This window comes from Vipera ursinii (genome assembly GCF_947247035.1).
Source record: "Vipera ursinii genome assembly, chromosome: 16".
NCBI lineage: Eukaryota > Metazoa > Chordata > Lepidosauria > Squamata > Viperidae > Vipera > Vipera ursinii.
The window spans coordinates 7,755,057-7,777,035 of record NC_139529.1 but is presented as its reverse complement, the minus strand read 5'-3'; the positions used below and the strand labels follow the sequence as shown (position 1 = coordinate 7,777,035).

Below are 21,979 nucleotides of genomic sequence, written 5' to 3'. Positions count from 1 at the left end.
TGTTATTGGGAAAGGGAAGAAAACAACAACAACATATCTAATTAAAGGTGAAGAATCCAAAGTTTACATCATGTATCTCCTGGACTTCACCTACATCCAGGAGACACCACAGTGTTTTTGATTCTCTTTCTCATTTTCCTCTCTACTTCTGGGCAGAGATTGGCCTACACCAGGGGTAGGCAACCTCGGCTCTTTTATGACTCATGGACTTCAACTCCTGAGCTGACTCAGGAATTCTGGGAGTCGAAGTCCATGAGTCATAAAAGAGCCGAGGTTGCCTACCCCTAGCCTAACAAGGTTGCCTAACAACCTTGGGAAATGGGCACAAATGAACCTGGGTAAAAAAAAATTTCTCAGGAGGTTTTGTAGACACTCTAACCCAGTTAAATGATAACACATCTCTACCGTTTCGCTTACAAACTAAAACCAAGCAGAAGATGGCCTTACCTGAGGCCTGTTGCTTCTGCAGGCATCATCCAAATGCTTGTGCCACAATATTGCGTGAAACCTGGAGCCGGTCTGGAACTTGTAAACATTGCCTGCAGAGTTTAAAAAAAGAAAAAGAAGAACCAGTGTCTTTGTGATTTGATTAACAACAGCAATAAAGAACAGCATCTTAAATGTAAAAATATATCCCCATCTTTACAATGACGATCTCAGAACCTAAGTCAGAAGAACAAAATGATAAGAGTTGGAAGGGACCTCGGAGGTCTTCTAGTCCAACCCCTGCTCAAGTATACCATTTCAGACAAAATGGCTGTCCAGTCTCTTCTTGAAAACCTCCAGTGTTGGAACATTCACCGCTTCTGGAGGCAGGTTGTCCCACTGGTTAATTGTTCTAACTTTCAGGAAGTTTCTCCTTAGTTCTAGGTTGCTTCTCTCTTTGATTAGTTTCCATCTGTTGCTTCTTGTCCTCCCTTCCAGGTGCTTTGGAGGATAGGGTGACCCCCTCCTCTCTGTGGCAGCCCCTCAAATACTAGAATACTGCTATCATGTCACCCTCTAGTCCAGGGGTAGGCAACCTCGGCTCTTTTATGACTCATGGACTTCAACTCCCAGAATTCCTGAGCCAGCTTGGCTGGCTCAGGAATTCTGGGAGTTGAAGTCCATGAGTCATAAAAGAGCCGAGGTTGCCTACCCCTGCCCTAGTTCTTCTTTTCTTTCTCAGCTTGGTTGGTTATCAGCCAAGCTCAAAAAGCACCAAGGACCCGCCCCCCCAGTTCAACCCTGAGCTACAAAATATGCTGTAGGCATTCCTCTTTTAACTGAGGCTTAACTTTCATGAAAAGCTTTCATGGAGCTTTCATCCACAGCTCAACTTCTAGGACTCTTCAAAATAAAATAAAATAAAATACAAAAACGCGGTCTTCCCTTTATTTATTGCTCAGCCATAAAGTCCCACTTCAAACATGCTTACCTTTATCCGGGTTGTTTAGCTGAAAAATATCAGGATGTTCAGGATCGTCAGGAAGGGCTACCATCCAGCCCACGATGGAAACCTTTTTCCCGGGAGTTGACTTATACTGCAAAATGGAAAGTCAAAGAAGAATAGATGGTGAGAGGGCTCTGGATACGACCCAGGAAGTCGGAATTTCCCCTAGGACAGGGGTAGGCAGCCTCGGCTCTTTTATGACTCATGGACTTCAACTCCCAGAATTCCTGAGTCAGCAGGAATTCTGGGAGTTGGAGTCCACGAGTCATAAAAGAGCCGAGGTTGCCTACCCCTGCCCTAGGAGATGCTGCAATGCGGCGTCTCGCCCACCGGAAGAGGCAGAAAGCCTCTCCAACGTATGCACCCCATAACGTCATGAGCCTCGTTTTGCTTACGTGCTTCCTCTCGCTCCCCCTTAAGGACTTGGCTCCGAAATAGATCAGAGTGGATCCCGAGAGAGTAATCCAATATCTGGTCCAGGAAGAGAGCTGGGAAAAGGAAAGAAGGCAGCCATAAGAGAGGAAGCTTTCCCCTTACCGACGGTCCTCGACTTAACATCGCTTTGTTAAGTGACCATTCAAAGCAGAAACTGGGAAATGGATAAAAAAAAAAAAGTTCCATTTTGGAATTTTTGAACCTTCAAGGCCAAAACGAAGCCACGAAGGAAACGCCTAGAGAGAAAGCCAAACAGCCAAAAGCGTGTTAAGAGTTTTATTTTTCGGGGCTTTTTCTACGCCCTTTGAGTGTTTGTTCCCCACCACACAAAAGGTTGAGAAAGAGCCGCCAATGGCCCCCTTGTCCCCATCGCTCCTTTTGTGAGTGGAAACGTGGAACAAAAGAGAGAGTCCCTGTGTCTTTGCTCGCGGCTTATCAGAGAAAGAGCTTTACTCCATGTGGGTGTCAATCAAAGTTCAGTTTGTTTTTTTTATTTTTTTTTAATCCCATTTATATCCCGCCCTTCTCCGAAGACTCAGGGCGGCTTACAAGCTTAGCAGTAGCCTTCATTCTATGTATATGCCTGCTTGTTAGGGCTTTCACACACACACCCCCCAAGCGGCATTATTACAAAGTCAGCTTAATTGCCCCCAACAATCTGGGTCCTCATTTTACCTACCTGGGAAGGATGGAAGGCTGAGTCAACCTTGAGCCTGGTGGGACTCGAACCTGCACTAATGGCAGGCAGCTGGTGTTACTTAAGGAGGCATTAGCCTCCTTAAGTTCATGTACCATTAGGAGGACAGGTTAAGTTTGAGAGCTCCTCTTTGAGGTTGGCTGGTTCCTCACAGACGTTTCCTTACCCCAACTAGACAACACCATCAGTGCCAGCAGAGATGGTAGCGCTGATGGTGTCCCCTAAGTTGGCCATGAAGCACTGCAAGAAAACAGCCAAGTGGGCATTAAAGGACTCCTCATTTCAACCCGGAGCTACAAAAATTCTCCTCTGTTGGTGCAGCTATTTTTTTGTTCCACCCACAATCGAGCTTCTCAGTCTCATTAACTTAATTAAGGAGGGGAGGGGAGCCGCCACATTGCTCCATTGATCGAAACGGAAACGTAGCGTCCATGGACGCTTCTGCCCTGGCAAACGATGGGCATCCACGCTTTGCTACCATGGCAGAACACTTGAGGGGCTTACCGTAGGTTTCCGGCCTTCCTTCAACATCGTCTTCCTTCTCAGGGGGCCTTCCATGGTCACCACCCCCACGGACGCCCCCGATCTGCAACTGCAGGCACCTGCTGGGCTGAAGCCAGAAAAACACACAGGTGTGTAAGAGCAGCGGAGACTAGACGACTCTTCCATTACAATGGTGTGCAAAACGGATATTGATGGGACCTTTGGCTTGTGCAATCAGTCTTCTTCTAAGCGGGGACCCTAAAAGTTTCTTCTTCTTCTTCTACAATTGAAGAACTGCCTTTGAATTCTAAGACTGGTATTTTAGTGCCTCTGGGAAGGATCTTTGAACTTGGCGGTTTCCTTGCAGTCATTTCATAACCCAACTAGGTGTCCTTTGATGTCCAAAAGATGAACAACTTGCTTACGGCAACATGCTTTTGCCAAAACTCTGAAAGATTTATTCCGAGTGAGATGGGGAAACTCCGCATTTTTCTAAACACATTAGCACATTATAAATGGAATTAAAGTAAAAAAATAAATTAGCGCAGATTCAAAATTCAGTGGGCGGCGTAAATGCGGGTGGGTGGTTGCATTGGTAAAACAGTAATCATATTTTTTAGCACGCTAGCCAAGGGGAGGAATACGCCTACAAGTTGGCAAAGAGGCTTGAAAATATTTACTCAAAAGATAAAAAGAGAATGAAGGAGAGGTAGAGAAAATAAGGGCTGAAATGGAAAATGGACTTGAGCGAGGGATCCTTTGAAAGGTGGGGGACCTTTTCTCCTCCATGTAGTTCACAAGTCTTCCCTGAGGAATTTTCAAAGCCGTGCCAACAACGGAGTTTAGCCAAAGAATTAAATGTTGTTGTTGATGATGAGGATGATGATGAAGAAGAAGAGGAATAGAAGAAGATATGCAAACTGGCGTTGTGGAGAACAAACGATTGCAACATCTACCATTTTTATTCTTCATTCAGATATACCGGTATTTCTCAGCTTCATGCCAATTTGGGAAGCATTTAAGTAAGGCCCTGGCACGCCACCTTGCCTCAACTCCGGCGAAAAACAAATTATTTCGCTTTCCTGTTGCGTGACGGGATTGCACGCTGAGACGTTTTAGATCCGACTTTTGCTGACCGAAATGCATCGCAGTTTCAAGTCATCATCATGTCACCAAATAGTAAATCGCAGGGACATGATCCCTGTTTTAGTGATCTGATTTAGCATCCGAGAAGGATCAACGTGAGGCCGAGTTGATTGTCTTGTACTCCCGAGAGAGTTAAACCTATCCAAACGGAAAGGTGAAGCTGTCTAAATTAAACTTAAGCTCTCTCCAAGCATGAGAGTTTCAATTTAATTTAGGTAGCTTCCATCTTTTAGAGAGATGTTTTTTTGTGGTTTCTTTGGACCGGCAAGGCAACTGTTTGCTATTCAAAGCATCCACTACTAGGGTTTTAAGTGTGCTTAAATCTGAGCGATTCTGCACATCTTTACTGTCCGTGCCTCGTTCAAATACGATGATGTTTTCATTTCTACTCAGCACATTTATGTGTAACGTTGCACGTAAATAGGGCCATTCAAACTTCTCTGGAGGCGTGGAAGTAAAAAGCACAGAGGTGAGTAAAAATGCAACACGCCCCCCTTGCTAACATGAGAAGGAAGTCACTGCGCAGATGGGAAAACAAAAATGGCCATGCTTTTGAAAATAAGGTCTGAATTAGCAAGGGGAAAAGAGAGGATGAAAATAAGATTTGGCACCATTGTCCAGAGAGAGAGTGAGAGACCCACCACCTAATTGTACCTGTACACACAGCTCCGACTTCTGGGAGAATTCCGAATTGGCACCCTCCAGTTGGGCCCCAGCGTGGCGTACAGCCGACCCCTGTTTACGAATTCACACGTTAAGTTCTTTAGTTAGCATGCAAAATCGCAACAGCTCCCCCCCCAAAAAAAATTTTTTAAACCCACAAGAAAAGAATCACGGCATTCACGACGGGTTCCACGTTCTCACGGTTTGCACCTAGGTGTGAACTAAGTAAGACGAGCATTCGATTTGGAATTGGAATCAGATGTCCGTAAGAAAGGAAGAAAGCTGTTTCTTGGTGACTTGCCTTCTTTTTTTTTTTTTTTTAAATATTTTCTAAGCTTCACAAGGACTTTGAAGAGCAGCTTGGGAATAAGAGAGCTTTTGGGGGTTAGAGTTAGGGTGGGAAAGAAAATTTGCCCGGTCAGGTCAAGTGCAAAGCTGAGAACAATATCCTGGAAACAAACACACCAGAAATCAGAAGAACAATTGTGAGTGTTCAGAATCGGTTTCCGGAATCGGTTTCAATGGGTGGGATCTCCCATTGAAAGCAAAGAGTGGTTTGATTATAGCTGAATAAACCCAGGACAGTCAACGGCCTTGATCGTAAGCAGAACCGGTTCCTCCCTTTGAAGAAATCAAGACTCTGATCCACAAATGATACTGTTCTTTAATATTATTCTCCACCCAGCCTTGACCGTGTGGCATTTGAAGAATAAATGAAGTCCAGCCCAGTTGTTGAGATTGAAACAACTTCGGGCAACATCTGGCCAAGGCAGACAAGACAGTGTTTGTTAACTGGACGAGGGGAGCACGTTGTTCAGAGGCAAAAAGAATACTTTAACACTTGCATGTACAACGGGATATATGTGGCAAGATAGATTATATCACCAGGTGTACATTTCTTATGGACACGAATAGGTACAGAAATGCAATAATCCCTAATAGAAAACCGAGAGATCCTACATATGTAATAATAATGTAAACATATAAAAATCTCTCCTCCAAATCCTGGACATGCCAGTCCAACTTAGCTCCCTTGCTGGAAATGCCCAAATGCTGCATATAAAACACGCATAGTTCTGATTCCTTGCCAAATAAAATAAACCAGGCAGATATTTTGAGTTCAATTAATTCTCCTCTGAGGTTTGAATCCAGACCTTTGGCTCCAAATGTTTCAGAAAATGGGGTTCCTGTCTTCAAATTCGAAAAGGTATTTTATTTCAATATTTTAATAGAAAAACAACAACAGCAGCAACAAATTCAGGCCTGTCGATCCCGGTGAAGAAGTCAAGATTTTAGAGGGCAGAAAAAAGAGATTCTGGCATAAGAAATGAATCTAGAATGACAAAAAAAAAACTGCTCAAAGGGGATTCACCCGGAGCCCAGATACAGATGGAGAAGGAAGCAGACTGCGATTGTGGGTTCTTGTCGACAATCCAGTACTACCTTTGGTGCTAGTAAATGAGAAATTGTGCGCCCTGGTTAAAGCAGATTTGGAAATATTTATTCTAAAGTTTGATGCCGCTTGACAATCTAGTCTGTTGCCGGATGCAATGTACGTAAGAAACCCTTGCGAAATTCACAGTACATTCACAGCCACAGATAAATAAAATGGTTTGGGAGGGACAGCATTTCTTCCCAATAACTAGATCTGCATAAACCCACAATCCGAATTCACGCAATTCAGATTAGCCAGGACTTCAGTAGCCTGAATTGAAATGCAACTATGTCCTCACCTTTCCAGTCCCAATGAGGGTTCTTCGCTGAATTCTGAGCTTTCGCTGCTTTCTGCAAAACAAACAAAAAGCAAATACTTAAAACAATTCAAAACAGTCCACGTCCCTTACAGAAGCCAAAAGATTTGTGTTAGGAACTGATCTTTGGTTTCATGCCACATAAGGTTGCAGTTGCGGGCAAATATTTTAAGGAAGCTTTAAAGTTGTCCTTATTTTCGCCGCCTTGCACAGAGAAGGAGATTGTTCTCCGGCAATTCTGCTAACTGAAAATAAATAAATTTGCAGTTTAACGCAACTGGATCTGGCTTCCAGAAAAATCCACACACACCCCCTCCGGCCACAGAAAAAGGAGACCACAGAGAGATGTTAGATTTTCCTTTAAATAAGATGGAGAACATGAACTGACAGGCTGTTGTCACGGAAAATTAAGGAGACGTCCTACTTGCACCCATGATTATCTGAATATGGAATGAGGGTCTTTTAAAAATCAATGCAATCCCATCAAATTCACCAGAAGGGAATTTAAAGTTGAGTCTTGGACGATCAAATGGTGTTTTTTTTCTTTTTCAAATGGAGTAATTTAGATTTTTGGCTTGTCTATCGCTTAGATGTATTGTTCAGTGGTAGCCACCCCTGTTCAGGAAGGCTAAATTAATCTAAAATGTTAATGTGGCGTGTCTAGGGGATTTTCTACACGACCATCATTCGGGATTGATTGATTGATGGATGGACTAGATGATATGGAAGGATAGCGCATTTCCACATTTTGGGCCGCTCTGTGTTTCCCAAGTAGTTTAATCAGAAACTCACACACGACAGTAGACCAACTGCGTGCCATGAAAGCCCCCCAAGGACCTCTCAACCCCTAGCTCCCTTGGCGGTCTCGCCTGCTAATTCTACCTTCTAGAATGTAGGACTGGAAGGGACCTCAGAGATCCTCTAGTCCAACCCCCTACTCAAGACAGGAAACCTGATACCATTCTGGACAAATGGTTATTCGATCTGTTGAAAACCTCCAGTGGTGGCACTGATTAACTGTTCTCCCTGTCAGGAAATTTCTCCTTACTTCTAGGATGGATCTCTTTTTCACAAGGTATCTCTAGCCAGCTCTGTGTTTTCATTCAGTATTGAAGAACACCTTCCTGCTAAGAGTATCGTTCTTAGAAGCGTTCACCTTGCCCGCTAAACAACGCTCGAGCCGGCGAGAATTGAACTGCCAAACTCAAAGGGCTACCTGAATTTTCCCAATGTGGCCATTCTGAGCGCCTCTGTGGATTCCAAAGAAAGAAGAGAGGGGCAAGCCGAGGTCCCAAAGCCACTATATGGGATACTTACCTAGAGAAACCCCATTGGTGAAAACAGAATTTAACGGATGGCTCCTGACGGGGCTGTGAGATTCTAACACACTGTCATCCAGCAGGTGGCGCTGTTTCTCTGTTGGGAACGTGGCGCTTTTACTCTCTACTACACTGAACTGACACATCATACTGGAAAAACGGAGAAAAGAAGGAAGGAAGGAAGGAAGGAAGGAAGGAAGGAAGGAAGGAAGGAAGGAAGGAAGGAAGGGGGGGAGAAAAGAGGCAACATTTTTTTAGGTCATCTGGTAACAGCCATTCATGCTCAATTTTGGCCCGCCTGGACAGCGGACCTTATGGGGTTCTTAAGGGTCGCGAAGTCCTTCTTAGAACTCCGTTCTAATGATCTGTCGCCCTCAACGTTGGTTTTTAGCCCATATTAAGTCAAATCTAAACGGAGATTTTGGCCTTTGCCTAAAAGAATAATGGAGTTGGAAGGGACCTTGGAGGTCTCTCCTAATCCAGCCCCCAGCTCAAGCAGGAGACCACCACCACCCCTATCATTCTTGGACAAACAGTTGTCCAATCTCTCCTTGAAAGCCTTCCAATGACAGAAATTCTAACACTTCTACAAATGAGGGCAAAGTTGCGTTCTCCGAGCTTGTGGGTTGGGATCTCCTAATCTCTGCTGAAGAGGTCAACCTAGCCTGGCAACAAAACGTTCGGAAACCCGACCCACAAGCTCGGGAAACAAACCTCCAGCCACGTCCTCCACCCGAGCTACAGATATTGGCCACTATTGCAAACTTCTACAGAGGCGGACGTTGCAAGGCTCCGCCGCCTGAATTCATATCCGAGTGGAATCACTAAAGAAGGCTGGGGAAGCAAGACGAAGCTGACAGCGTAAACTCCTAACTGAAAGGCTGACGTCTTTTAGGCCAACATGGCGCCCGTAAGGTGGGATGAACCTTGCCTGACTGGGGTGGTAAAGACAGTTGACGTTCCTTCTGGCCTCTGCCAAATTTCCCTGGGAAAAAGTGCCACTACATCTGCCAGGCCAGACAAGGGGATTCTGGGACAAATGTGTTCCTAGGAACAAGAAGCCTTGCCAAGTAACTAGAGGCAGTCCTCGGCTTACGCCCACAATTGGAGGCCAAAATTTCTGTTATTGAGTGAGACCTTTGCTCAGTGAGTTTTGACCCGTTTAATGACCTTCCTTGCCACAGTTGTTAAGTGAATCACTGCAGGGGTTGTGTCAGTAAGTGGAACTGGCTTCCCCTTTGACTTTGCTTGTCAGAAGGCCGCAAAAGGGGATCATGTCAACCCCGGGATGCTGCAACCGTCACAGGTACATGCCCGTTGCCCAAGGGTCTGAATTCTGATCACACGATCGTAAGCGTGAAAAATAGTCGTAAGCCACTATTTCAGTGCTGAATGGTCACCAAAAGGCGCCGTTGTAAACTGAGGACTGTCTTTAGAGAAAGGAGGCAGCTTCCTTAAGGAGGGGGTGGCTGGTGGCAGCAAGTTTTCAATGGCTGCCTTAAAAAGACCTAACTAAGCTGCGTGTTTCAATGCAGACTGCAGCACCCACTTGTTTCCGAGGCTGTGGCTCTTCCTGTGTCGTGGGACAGGAGGGGTGTGCAAGCCGGCCGCTACCGAGGCGTCAGGACAGGTGGGCCTCCTGCTGAACCTCACAGCTGCTGACACTTCGGACGGACCTACAAAATAGACACCAATTAATGCTAAACTAAGTTATCGGGAAGCCCGTCGCTAGGGACCCGTTGCTTTCTTTCTCTTATCCCTGGAGACAGATAAAGATGATATGGAGAAGAAAGGCAGTTGACGTTGGGAAACTGGAAGGAGTCAAACGGGGACCTAGCTTGGAATCATCAGGCAGCTGCAAAGGGCAGAAGCTTGACTTCTTCAAAGATCCATGAAGCCTTATCTGGTTGTTCCTAGGGAAGGCAAGCAGTCTGGTAAGATTCTTGTAACGCAGGCAGAAGACAATAAAGTTTTTGAGGAAGTCAAGCTTCTGCCCTTTGCAGCTGCCTGACGATTCCAAGCTAGGTCCCCATTTGACTCCTTCCAGTTTACGTCAGGCTCGGCTTTTTTTAAACCTTGCAGGCAGGGAACTGGAAGAAGCCCTGAGTTTCAAGCGTGGGCCAGGAGTTTCACAGTTGGCCACGGGGTTCTCGCACTGTTTCCGACCACCAGGAGGATCCCCGCTCTTATTCCTGAAATATCTACAGCATAGCAGAGTTGGAAGGGACCTTTGAGGTCTTCCAGTCCAACCCCCTGCTCAAGCAGGAAAACCCTAGAACATTTAAGATAAATAGTTGTGCAAACTCTTCTTAAAAGCCTCCAGAATCTCTTTGAATTAACTGAAATATACGGCAATCTTGAAAGCTACGTTACATATCACTTGGATAGCAATAGCCTGCCCCCCAAATCCAGAAAAAAATAAATGGGGAAAAAAAACCAACGATGCCGAGGCCGGACAAAGCAGGGTTTCAGGTGTGACCGTCGGTGTTGAACCAAAAAAACCCAAAAAACATACGCTTTGAGTTTATTTGCAAGCCGACTGGCTAGTCAACAATTCCTAGCATCAGCTTCTCGGGGGAAACGAGAGGAGGTTTTCTAGGAATTTGAGCCAGACAGATGACAATTCTGGAAATTGAAGGCGGTTTCAGCGCCAATGGGCTACGCGTTCAATTACTACGTCACGTAAACACACAAATGAGGAAGACACGTGTCACCACTGGAAGATATTCTGCTTCAATTTCCATTTTAAAGAGAGTCAAGGGTACATCGTTGCCCCTGTTTATTCAGTTTTTTTAAAAAAAAAATTTATTTTCACCTTTCCAAATGTGAGTTTGGTTACCCAACGCTAGACGTCAAATTCAAATCCCATCAGACTGTTATTCTCTGCCTGACACAGCCCAGCTTTCGATGGAGCCTCACAACCCTTAGCAACGTTCTCTTGCAAAGGAAATGAATTGCAATGAAACGAGAGTGGCTTCGTTTACCAAGTGGCATATTTAGCTGCCTTCCCAATTAGAAGATTAATGGCATCCAGCTTGAAGAGACGGAGGATTTTTTTTAAATATTTAGGCGTTGTTTGAGTTTGTTTTGAATCTTCCACCGAAGATCATCTCTGCTGAAGCCAATTTATTCAGGGGCCAACAGACCCTTTCACTCAATGGGTGCAGCTGTCTATACAGGCACAAGAGTTTGAAATGCAGTTTGATCTAAATCCCTGAGAATTATACTTCCATGTTTCCCACTGTGTGCAAAATGCTGGAACTTGGCTCGGCTCATGTGACAAGCTGCCAATTGAAATACAGACAAAATCTCATTTGGCTCCTCAAAATTCTTGCTGGCGTTTGTTTCCTCTTAGAAGAAAGTCCTGGTCTCCACTTTGGCTGATTTAATTTGTTTATGTATTAGAATTTGCTTGCTTTTGCTGCCCATCCCGGCTACAGGTGATTCTGGGTGGCTTACAAGCGTTTAAAAGCCAACAAAATGTTAAAGCAACCAATAATTTAATAATGAACACCACCGCCATTGACAAAACCTCCCTCAGTCAATTGCGGAAGGCAGCTTTACTCAGAACAGCTTACATCTTGTGACGATAATTTAACACCTTCACATCTGCCTATCCCAGGTCTTTGAGGACTCAACAGATGGTCACTCTGAACATCTGGCCGGTTGTGCAATGAACAGTTAGAAGATGGGGCTGAGGAGGAAGAGAGCAAGGTCTCCACCTCAGTGCAACTGTGACTGCTTGAGGTTGACAATTTTAGAGGTTAGGAAGAGAGATTTTGATCTGGATTTGCGGAGCGATAGGAGCAGAGCTTCTTCGTTCTAATTACTTCCCCAACTTTCTTTTCTGCTGGCAGAAGGAAACTTCCACCCAAGCCAGGTCCTGCCTTTCTGGAGGAGGAGTTTAGAAGTGGGGAGATTGACCGCTTGGATGGACGCCACGTCGGACCCCTCGTCTTATTCTTGGCGTTCTGATTTCACAACTCCCCAATTCCACAAACTGCTTCGGTTTTGGTCTGCTCTACAAAAAGCTCCAGGTAAGCTGCCACATTTGGTTTTGTTGTGATTGCATTAAGAAGGTTGCGGGTGTGTGTGTGTGTGTCTGTCTGTCTGTGTGTGTGTCTACATCTGAACACGTTTCGCTTAACCAATGATGCCCCCCCAAAGTTGGAGGCTATTTTGCTTCTTACTTTAATCAGTTATTGATTTTAATCATCAAAACTTTGCTTTATAAGGTCGTGCCGTGTGTGTGTGTGTGTGTGTGTGTGTGTTATGGCTATAAATAAAATAGAATAACCCAGTCATAATAAGATTTCTTCCTGAGTAAAAAACAAACAAACCTTTGAAAAAAATCACGCTGTTACATTCAGCTTGTGGAATGTAAGACTAAGTGATGTTTGAGCATTCGGAAAGGCAGTACCGGGTGGTCCTCATTTTACGACGAGAATGGGCAGGCTCCATTGTGGTTGTAAGTCGAGGACTGCCTTTACAGCCCCCTCCGTTCATGAGATCTATATTCTGGATACCTAATTTCAGTTCGATTCTGCCGGAAAAGCAGCAGAAAGCCTGCTTCTCAAAAAGGTTTTTATTTCATCCCAGGCAGGTCCACCAAGCAAGAAAGCATTAACTCATTTAGTGAAGAATCAGGAATCTACTGGAAAGCTTCTAGCCTCTCGTTGAGGAAAAACATATTATATTATACGTAGGAAGCCAAAAGCCCGGCCTTCGTTGTGAGTTGATAGTAATAGGGAACGAAGGAACGGGCTTCTGTTAAAAGCATATTTTCCACTTTTTATTCTTCATAACTTTCTGCTTCGCTTGGCTCAGGGGCGCCCGCCAAGCGACCCGTTGCGTCTGTAGGACTTAATCAACGCTGAAGCTAAACAGGAGATCCCTTGGAAGGGAGACGCGGAGCTGGTCCTAGAGGAAAAACAGGAGGAAAAAATGGGGGCACCTCTCATTCTGCAGATCCTGGGTGACGCCAGACAAACGGACCTGTGCTCTCCTACGGTTTTCCTCCTCCCTTCACGCACACAGGTCCGGATGGGATCAAAGGAGCGGTTGATCCCGGTTAACAATAAGCATTTAAGACAAGGCGTGAGTCACTTTGGCGTGAGGTAGCTGCTGAGAAGGTCACATATGTTTCCAAAATATGCAGCTCTGGGTTCCCCCCCCCCTCGATCGGGGTGTAACCCGAAAGACATATTGGAAATGGGTGGGTTTTTTTTCTTGCAGTAGAAGTAATTTCTTCAAGTTTGGGAAATGAATTTCTTTGGTTCGATTCGATTCAGCCCATTCCCTGTGGACCAAGCATGAGCCATGGATAAATGAAGACTCTTGCGCAATTCTTGGGAGAGTTGGTTTGGTCTACTCTAGGGGTTAAGACACCAGGATAGAAAGCAGGAGGCGGTGAGTTCTAGTCTCGCCCTAGGCATGAAAGCCAGCCGGATGATTTTGGACTAGTCACCAGGAGACGGTGAGTTCTAGTCCTCCTATAGGCATGAAAGCCAGCCGGGTGACCTTGGGCCAATCACCAGGAGACGGTGAGCTCTAGTCCTCCCATAGGCATGAAAGCCGGCTGGGTGACTTTGGGCCAATCACCAGGAGATGGTGAGTTCTAGTCCTCCCATAGGCATGAAAGCCGGCTGGGTGACTTTGGGGCCAATCACCAGGAGACGGTGAGTTCTAGTCCTCCCATAGGCATGAAAGCCGGCTGGGTGACTTTGGGGCCAATCACCAGGAGTCGGTGAGTTTTAGTCCTGGCTTAGCTAAGTAAACCACCTGGGTGACTTTGGGACAGTCCCCCTCTCTCAGCCCCCAACCCACCTCATGGGGTTGTTAGCGTAGGAAAAATAGGAGGAGGAAGATGTATTGGATAAGTTTTCTCCACCTGGAATTATTTGTAAAAATAACTGATGATGTTACCTAATTGGGTAATGAAACGTCTGCAAGAAAAGAAGCAAGGAGACCAGGACCCCACCCAAGCAAGTGACTTTTTTTTTCTCCTTTCTCCTTGCTCATCCTAGGATGCCCTGTCTCCATTAAACAATGGGGATTATATTTTCTTTTCTTCTTTCATCCCTTTGGTCCCCAAGTCTGTAATTCCCCATGTCTTTTTCGTTTTTTACACATTGTATGTAAATTGTTCTGGGAACCACTTCGTTTGAACGGAGAGGAAAAATACTTTGCATAAACCAGGAACATTTCCCCCCACTCTCGTCTTCTTCTAGGAGACGTGATTGCTGCGAACACATGATTTTTCAATCATTTTTACATACAAAAAAAAAAGCCAGTTTGCTTTTCATCAGCCCTCCGTGTTACTGTCAGGACAGAGCTGACGTAAATGTGAAAAAAAAAATAATAATAACGCAGAGAAGGCAAAACATTATTACAAAGGGCTTATATTGGGGGACTTGAGAGGAACCCAGAAAAGCTGATGCTTGCACTTTAAAAATTGTGGCAGGAACATTTGAAAAAGCTGACCCTGAAGTTTGGCCATCCCAAAGGATCCTTTTGGTTACTTCCCTTTGCATCATTTCCCCATGCAAGAATCATTCACGGGCTTTAAGCAAAGCGTAATTCTCTAGCAGAACACCAAAGTAGGAAAAGGATGAATTCAATAGGTTTTTTCCCCTAATAAAATGAAACGGAGGATTACAAGGAAATTGCTGAGCAGAGGTTAACACCAGGATTAATACTAGGCCAACACCAAGCAACTCCAACCTAAACTAACAGAGCAAGTCACAGAGAGAGCGAAACCTCCCCACTTCTAACACTCAGGATGTCACCTAGCCGGGTCATGAAATGTCCGCAAGACGACAACCAAGACTGCAGAGCACCAAGGACTCCCCAATTCCAACTCTTCTCTGCTCCATTCGGCTTGTTCGAAGTTTTGGTGCCTTGGCTGAGTTGGTAGTTCTTCCTGCCAACTTCCTTCCAACCCTATCAAGGAACGACCAAGAGAACAATTCCCCCCCCCGCCCCCACTTCTAGCACGGATGACGTTACCTAGTTGGGTCACAAAACTCCTGCAAGAAGACAGTCAATCTCAGAGGGCACCAAGGACGTCTAATCTGCCCTCCTCTTCCTCCTTTCCCTTCCTCCCCCTTCTCCTTCTCCTCTACTTCGCAAACCCCTACTCCCTTCTAGCGCTGAGGATGCTACCCAGTCGGGCAGTGAAAGAAGAGGTCGACCCAGCTTGAATAGCACCGCACGCTTCAAGAATGATTTCAGAAGGAAACACGAGCTCCTTACAAAAAGGACTTTCAGATGGGAGGTGAGAACTGAGTCCTTCACAGAGGATGAGGCCCTTCAGTTCTGCAAGTGTTGATTTGTGAGCAGAGTTAAAACAAAGGTAAGCCGACCTAGGAAGGAGCGTTTGGCACCTGCAAGGGGCAGGATTAGAAAACCAGACAGAATGACAAAAGCCATTTGTTGTTCTATCGCGCGTCCTGGAGCAGGAGAAGAAAAAATTGTGGTGGAGATCGGAGAATGAGCTGAGAAGAAGCTATCAAGGATGTGAAGAGAGAATGAGACAATTCTGGCTTTGGGTCAAGGATCGGCAACTAAACATTCCCAGAACAAAGCTATTTATCGGTAACCATGGCTACCTCTAAAGTAAACGGCAGAGTTAAATGTCAGACTAATTGTTTGTACGGAAAAAGGGTGCTCTCCGCTCTCCTTTCGGTCCAAAGTGAAGGAAGTTCCATCCAGCTTACGTCATCGGGGTAGTAAATACCCCCCAACTGGCCAAAAAGAGACTTCTTGTCTCTTTTGAAAAGATTCTTCCCCAATTCCTTGGGGAAAAAAACCAAAGACATAAAAACAACAACAACAGTCACTTCTGATTTAGTTTGAACTTTAGAACAGAGCCAGACATACCAAGGACAACATCCATCTCATTGCAACCACTCCTGACTCTCTCTCTTGACGAGAAGAATTTGATTGTCAACATTCACAAAGGGACAATGGGAAGAAGCTTTTTCTTGCAGATGTTACGGGGCCTCAACAGCGGTGTGGTTTCACACGGTTTCGCCCGAGAGAACCAGGAAACACAAGAATGCGTTTATGGCTGCAGACTTGCCTGCGGCTTTGGCGGGGGGGGGGGGGGAAAGTAACAGAATACAGAATAGCTGAGTTGGAAGGGACCTTGGAGGTCATCCAGTCGAACCTCCTGCTCATGCAGGAGACTTTATACCATTCCAGGACAAAGGGCTGTCCAAATTCATTTCACTTAGGATGAAGTGAACTCACAGCCCTGAGATGACTTCTTTAGCCTTATCTTCACTGCTTATTTCCCCCCCCCCTCTTTCCAAACCCTCAACGAGAATTACACTGATGTGCATATACAATCCACATTGTTTCAGCTCTTGTGCGCCGCCCAGGGAAAAAAAAAGAATAAAAAATAAAAAGTGTTAGCTGTGAGGCCAAGTCTTTTAACACTCCTCTAAACCGAAAGACTTCCAGAGGGTAAGTAAGATCTTATACAATTTCTGCTCTGGTTTAAATTAGGATGTGAAATATTTTCAGGGGAAGGAAAGCAGGGCTGAAGTATGTGTTCCCAAACAACCGTTACAGAACTCATCCTGGCCATTTTTGAGACTTAGCCCAGATGGCTCCCTTCTTTACGGGCAACTGACTGGAAAATGTGAACAGCTGGAATAGTTTAAATAAGGTTGACATATACCTTTCCCCCTGGCCTTCAAACTTCTGGGGCTGTAAATGACCCTCAAGTTATCTGACTTCTACTAGCAGTTAGTACGAGGGGATGATGGGGTAAAGAAATCTCAGCCAACCTTAATACAAATTATGCTGCTTGGAAAAAAAATACTGGTATCCTTGCTTCATCACCCAGACTGATTTATGGACAGCTTGCTGACAAACATCGGGTTTTCTCCAAGATGTGAAAGGCAGAATTGCCAGAGGGCAAAACGGTTCCCATCCTTGGACATTGGATACTTGGAGATACTTCCAGCCAGATCCAATTTAGTGAGCTGGATGCTGGTTTGGGTTGAAGATAGTTACCAGAGTTGGACACCCTTGGCAGAGTGAGATATTTTTAATATCAAGAATTTTGCATTTTACCGTCCCGTTCTCTCTCTCTCTCCCCCCCCCCCCAAGAATGGAACCGAAGTTACAAAATCAATTGCTACTGGAATAATTGCTGGCTGTTCCTGAATTCAATTTGGAGAGCAAAACATATTTTTCCGTTTATGTATAAAAATTAAAGGTCATGGTACTTGCTAGGGCTTTCTATTTTAAGGGATTAAAAAAAACATTGCAAAAAACATTGTATTCCAAAAATGATTACAGCTTTTTCTGACGTTTCTGTAACTAAGAAAACTCTTTAACGACAGGGGACAACAGATTTACAAATTTTGTACTCGTGTATTAAGCCATGCATAAATAGAAAAAGTGTGTGTTTCAAACCCTCCTACAGTGGATGGGGGACTTCCTACTATAATGTTACATTATACAAGTTTCTAACTGAAACATATTATTTCCATAATACTGATGAGATATATTTTTTTTAAAAAAATAAAGAGATTTAAGAATCACTTTTGTCTGCTCAAGACGTGGATATAACCCCATTTAACAGGGTATAACCCCATTTCAATCAATCAATCAATCAATCAATCAATTAATCAGAATAGAGTTGAAAGGGACCTTGGAGGTCTTCTAGTCCAACCCCCTGCTCAAGCAGGAGACTCAGTCTTTTCTTACAAACCTCCAGTGATGAAGCCACAACTTCTGAAGGCAAGTCCTTACATTGGTTAACTGAACTGACGTGTCTATGAAACGTATAACAACATCAACAAAAACTGCTCCCACTAACTCTAAAATAACATTCACAGGGTTGCTGTTAAGGATTGTCAAATCTTTTTTTATGGAATTGGTTCTTTTCAGCAACAGGTTTGCACACCACGCTCTGCCTGAACAGCTCATGCATTTTAATCTACAGCAATGCGCAGTCCTGAATTCAATTAACCAATATTTTTATGGTCCTGTAACTGCTGGTCATTTCATGGCCACTGAACACGCTGACTCTCCATGCATTCATTATCTGGTCAAGCAGGGCAAACCCCAAATTACATGTAAGAGCCAGCTTCAAAGGGACAACTGGGTAAGGAGAGGAAAGGACAGAATCCTTTGCAAAGGCCGTGAAGGGCAGAAGAAGCAGATCTAGGAAGCGAAAGGACGACAACCTAGGAGAAGAGAGTGTAAGGCTGGCATTGGTGAGACTTCTTGCTTCGAAGTAATTACAATCGGACAATAGCTCCGGCAATACAGGGGGGAAAAAATAGGGCGGGGGAGAGAAACACCGTAGCAATGCAGAATTGCTTCCTAAAATCAGCCATCTCTTCTTGCAAGGAACATAGTCCAAATATTTCTACTCAGCTAGGAGCAAATCATATAAACGGCCTCTTAAATCTCAAAGCATCCATCAAAATCCCCTCCCCTACATTGCGCCAGCCTTTGAAGATAGCTCTTTTTCTGTCAACGTGGCAAAACTGGACGTAAGGAGAAAAATGCCTTCGGAATCATGGCTAACCGTATCAGTTTCCACGTTCTGGTCTGTTTAGTCTGCTCTAGAGACATATTTACACAGATTTCTCTCGCTCCACGTTAAGCTTCTGAGTGAGGACAAAATCAGGAGCTCAGAGTATGTTATGTTTGGTTTGCCACACGTACAGGAGCAGGATACTACACAGCTCTAGCAATGTAGATGATAGGGGTAATTTATATGAAGTCTAGAGTAAGAAGACTTGGTTATGAGCAAACCGGCAGAATGGATAATATTGAGAAAGAAAAAAAGCTAGTTTTTCAAACCCAGACCTGATACCGATTCTGGTTTTAATCTACAAGGGCCCCAAATTCTTCTTCTTTGAAGCTATTGCTGTCTACCCAGATCCTCATACATTTTATTTTAGTTATTTTGTGTCCGGATCAAACCTTAAACTGCCAAAACTTTTTGGCTTTGTCATTGGCCAGAAAGAAGCCAGTACATTCTATGGTATAAATAAGTAGTTGACAGACCAACAAACGGGGCAGACTCTGTATCTCCCCCTATTTGCACTGTGTGGTTACCCGCCCACTTAAGCATATCCTCATAAAATCATTAACCTTTACGGAGACATCCTTGCAAAGCTCATCTTGAACTGTGTTTCCTATGATTGTTTTAGAAGATATTTCAAATATTTCACCCTACTGCAAACGGCTCATGCATGTTGAGGTCAAGACGCAACAGCTTACCCTAGTACTGGTAGGTAGTTGACAGACCAACAAATGGGGCAGGCTTTTTTTTTTTGGGAGGGGGGTGGTTCTTTGAAAACATTTCACTTCTCTCCCAAGAAGCTTCTTCAGTTCTGACTGAATGTCACTCAGAACCGAAGAAGCTTCTCGGATGGGAAGTGAAATGTTGAAGCACCTGTGGGGCGACAAAGACTAGCTAGCTTTTGCTCGATTAAATTGATGGAAGGAACGAACCGTGGGATCAGTGTTGGCATGCTGGCAGGCCTAGATTTAGACAGCAGGCCAAACCAACATTGATTTTTCCACGGGGCAGCCGTCCAGATGGCCTCCATCAAAGGAATCACCGAGTATTTGCTGGAATGCCAGAGGCCAAGATCGATTCGTTTTGCATATTCTGGGTAATGTATGCACCCCGCACAGTCTGGGGTGGGTGGGTGAAAGAGCTGGTTTTTAAGCCCCAGGATTACGCTCTTTTTATGTAGCTGTGGTTAAAGAGCAGCCAGGCCAGGTCAGTGGGTTACAGAGAATTCAGCCCAACAAAAGAGGCTCTGAAAGGATGCCACCCAAGGTTATTTCAACGTGGTCAGCGGGCCAGGAAGGAAGGCAGGGTTGGCTTGGCTTGCAAAATGCATATCGGTGCCAAACTATTTCTGCTTGAGCCCAGGGTCTCAGAAACATTTGGGACTGTAACGCATTTCAAGTGTGGTGTGCGTGTGTCCACACAGCTGTACGTGAGAGCTCGGTGGTGGGAAGGGATTCAAGGTCTGATCTGCACTTATCGCCCTCCGCAAAAGGCTCTCCAACAGGAGCAGAAATCCTGAAGAGTTGTGCATATATTATTCTGACTGCCTAGCCCTAGGATTTTCAAAAAGAGGTGGCTAACCTCGCTGGGGGTTTTCTCCCCCCCCCTTTTCCTACTGTGTCAAGCCTATTGGCAGAACCTCTGTTTTTCTAACTGCTGGTTTGGAAGGTCTTGTTCCTCGTCCAGGAATACCATCTAAAACATATTGGAATCAGGGAACCTCTGCTTTTCCAGAATATATAAATATATAAATCCACCCATCATCTGCCATTTTCTTGAAGTCCTGTTCTAAAGGTCTGTGGAAACCATCCATCCATCCATCCTCCAAAAATCACATGACGCCGGGACACTGCAACGGTCACACATATGAAACAGTTGCCAAGCATCTGAAGGTTGATGATGGCGACCACAGGGACGTTGCAACGGTCTTTAAGTGTGAAAAACGGGTCCTATGTGATTTTTCCCAGTGCCGTTGCAACCCCGAACGGTCACCGAATGAACGATGCCGAGCAAGACATCTGGATGGTTTGGTAGGGGGGGAAAACAAAAAACAAAAAACCAGGATGGTGATCGCAAAGCAGAAAGCCCCAATGAAGCGTCCCAGAATCCCGATGGAAGGAAGTTTGTGAAACTGAACGACAGAGCAGGGCGACGTCTGGAAACTCACCTGCCAGGTCTTCTTTCGAGGAGACCAGCCGTGGGGAGCTATTTCCCGGCTCGATTCTTAGGGACAATCTGGAAAAACAGAAAAACGACAGCGTGAAAAGTCGGCAGCCGGCTTAAGCGGAGGCCAAAGGGACAAGGCGTCTTATCTCTCGTGCAGAAAAGCAGGAAATACAGCTTAGCCTGGATGTGTTCAGGAATTCTTTGGGTACAATAGATTTTCACTGAAGTTATGGACAGTTTCGTTCCGTGAAGCTAAGCAGAGTTCTCGCAACGTCGCAGAGCAACTTATCTTTATTTACGAAGCCATTTTAACAAGCGGCAAGGCACGCAAGGAAGGTTAGTTTGGCCGGTTAGTTTCAGCATTTAAAATGTACGAATCATCAGTTTCCGAATCCTAAATATAGGCAAGTTACAGCAGTTCCCTTAGCGATCTGTCACTGCATGTTTTTTTAGTTCGTCCGAAAAGCTCAATTCTAATTGTACATTTCCTTCTGTTCTGCTCTGACAAAGGATGTAGTTGGTTAGCTTTCTTTGTTTATATACAATTTATTTTTCTTTTGATTAAAGGTTTTTAATAGAATATGCGTCGGGCTTTATTTTCCTTCACCCACGTGCATTATGCATCATCTGAAGCACGGTTCATCGCCCGCTGATAGGAAGAATTATTCCTGGACACGCTCGTTCAAACTTACAACAGCACTGGAAGAAAAGGGACTTACGACCGTTTTTCACACAAACACACACACAAACAGGTTTTTTAAAAAACTTTTCCCGACCTGTTTTGAGGCACATGGTATATAGGGTCTTCATGCTGGCTCACATTAATGTTTTAATCCGCAATCTCAAAGGATAAATTTCCTCCTAATGCCAGCGGCTGTTAGTCGATTGTTACGTGGTCCTCTTTTAACTTCATTTGGTTTTGGAATATTTTTTATCCTATTCTACTCCAGACTTGTATTTATCCTTCTCCCCCCCCCCCAAAAAAAATCCCATGATTTTTCTTCACAGAAAGATTTTACAGATCGACTCTCTGGCCCCTTACGGGAACACATTCTTGGCTGCTCTGAGCTGTTTCAAGGTGCTACCTGAAATTTAAGGAATTTACAAACAGTCGCCTTTTTTCCTTTTTTTTTTAAAAAAAAAAATCATTGCACACAATCGCTCATATATTGGCCAGAGTAGAAGCCAAAACAACAACAGTGAAAGTTCAGAGCGTGCCAAACATTCATTTTGATTTCTGCTGCAACATTTTCTGGAAGGAAAAAAAAAAACCTGAAAAAAAATGTTCATCTGGCTTAAAGGAACTCACAGCCATAAACGTTTGTCTGCTTT

The 21,979-nt window shown here is 44.6% G+C and overlaps 1 protein-coding gene across 5 annotated transcripts in view; it reads right to left on the bottom strand.

Annotated features, from left to right (window-relative positions):
* Window positions 1-21,979, bottom strand: part of RALGPS1 (Ral GEF with PH domain and SH3 binding motif 1) — a 92,541-nt gene that overhangs the window by 2,345 nt on the left and 68,217 nt on the right. For 4 of the 5 annotated variants that reach the window (XM_083375110.1, XM_083375113.1, XM_083375111.1 and 1 more), the window contains 9 exons: window positions 20,649-20,716; window positions 9,476-9,602; window positions 7,925-8,076; window positions 6,590-6,641; window positions 4,848-4,928; window positions 3,069-3,174; window positions 1,828-1,920; window positions 1,418-1,523; window positions 448-539 (listed from right to left, as the gene is read on the bottom strand). In XM_083375110.1, coding sequence (XP_083231236.1) covers window positions 448-539; window positions 1,418-1,523; window positions 1,828-1,920; window positions 3,069-3,174; window positions 4,848-4,928; window positions 6,590-6,641; window positions 7,925-8,076; window positions 9,476-9,602; window positions 20,649-20,716 — 877 coding nt within the window. Of the gene's footprint in view, window positions 1-447; window positions 540-1,417; window positions 1,524-1,827; window positions 1,921-3,068; window positions 3,175-4,847; window positions 4,929-6,589; window positions 6,642-7,924; window positions 8,077-9,475; window positions 9,603-20,648; window positions 20,717-21,979 lie in introns of those variants that run through there. The other variant, XR_014493914.1, reaches the window with a different exon arrangement.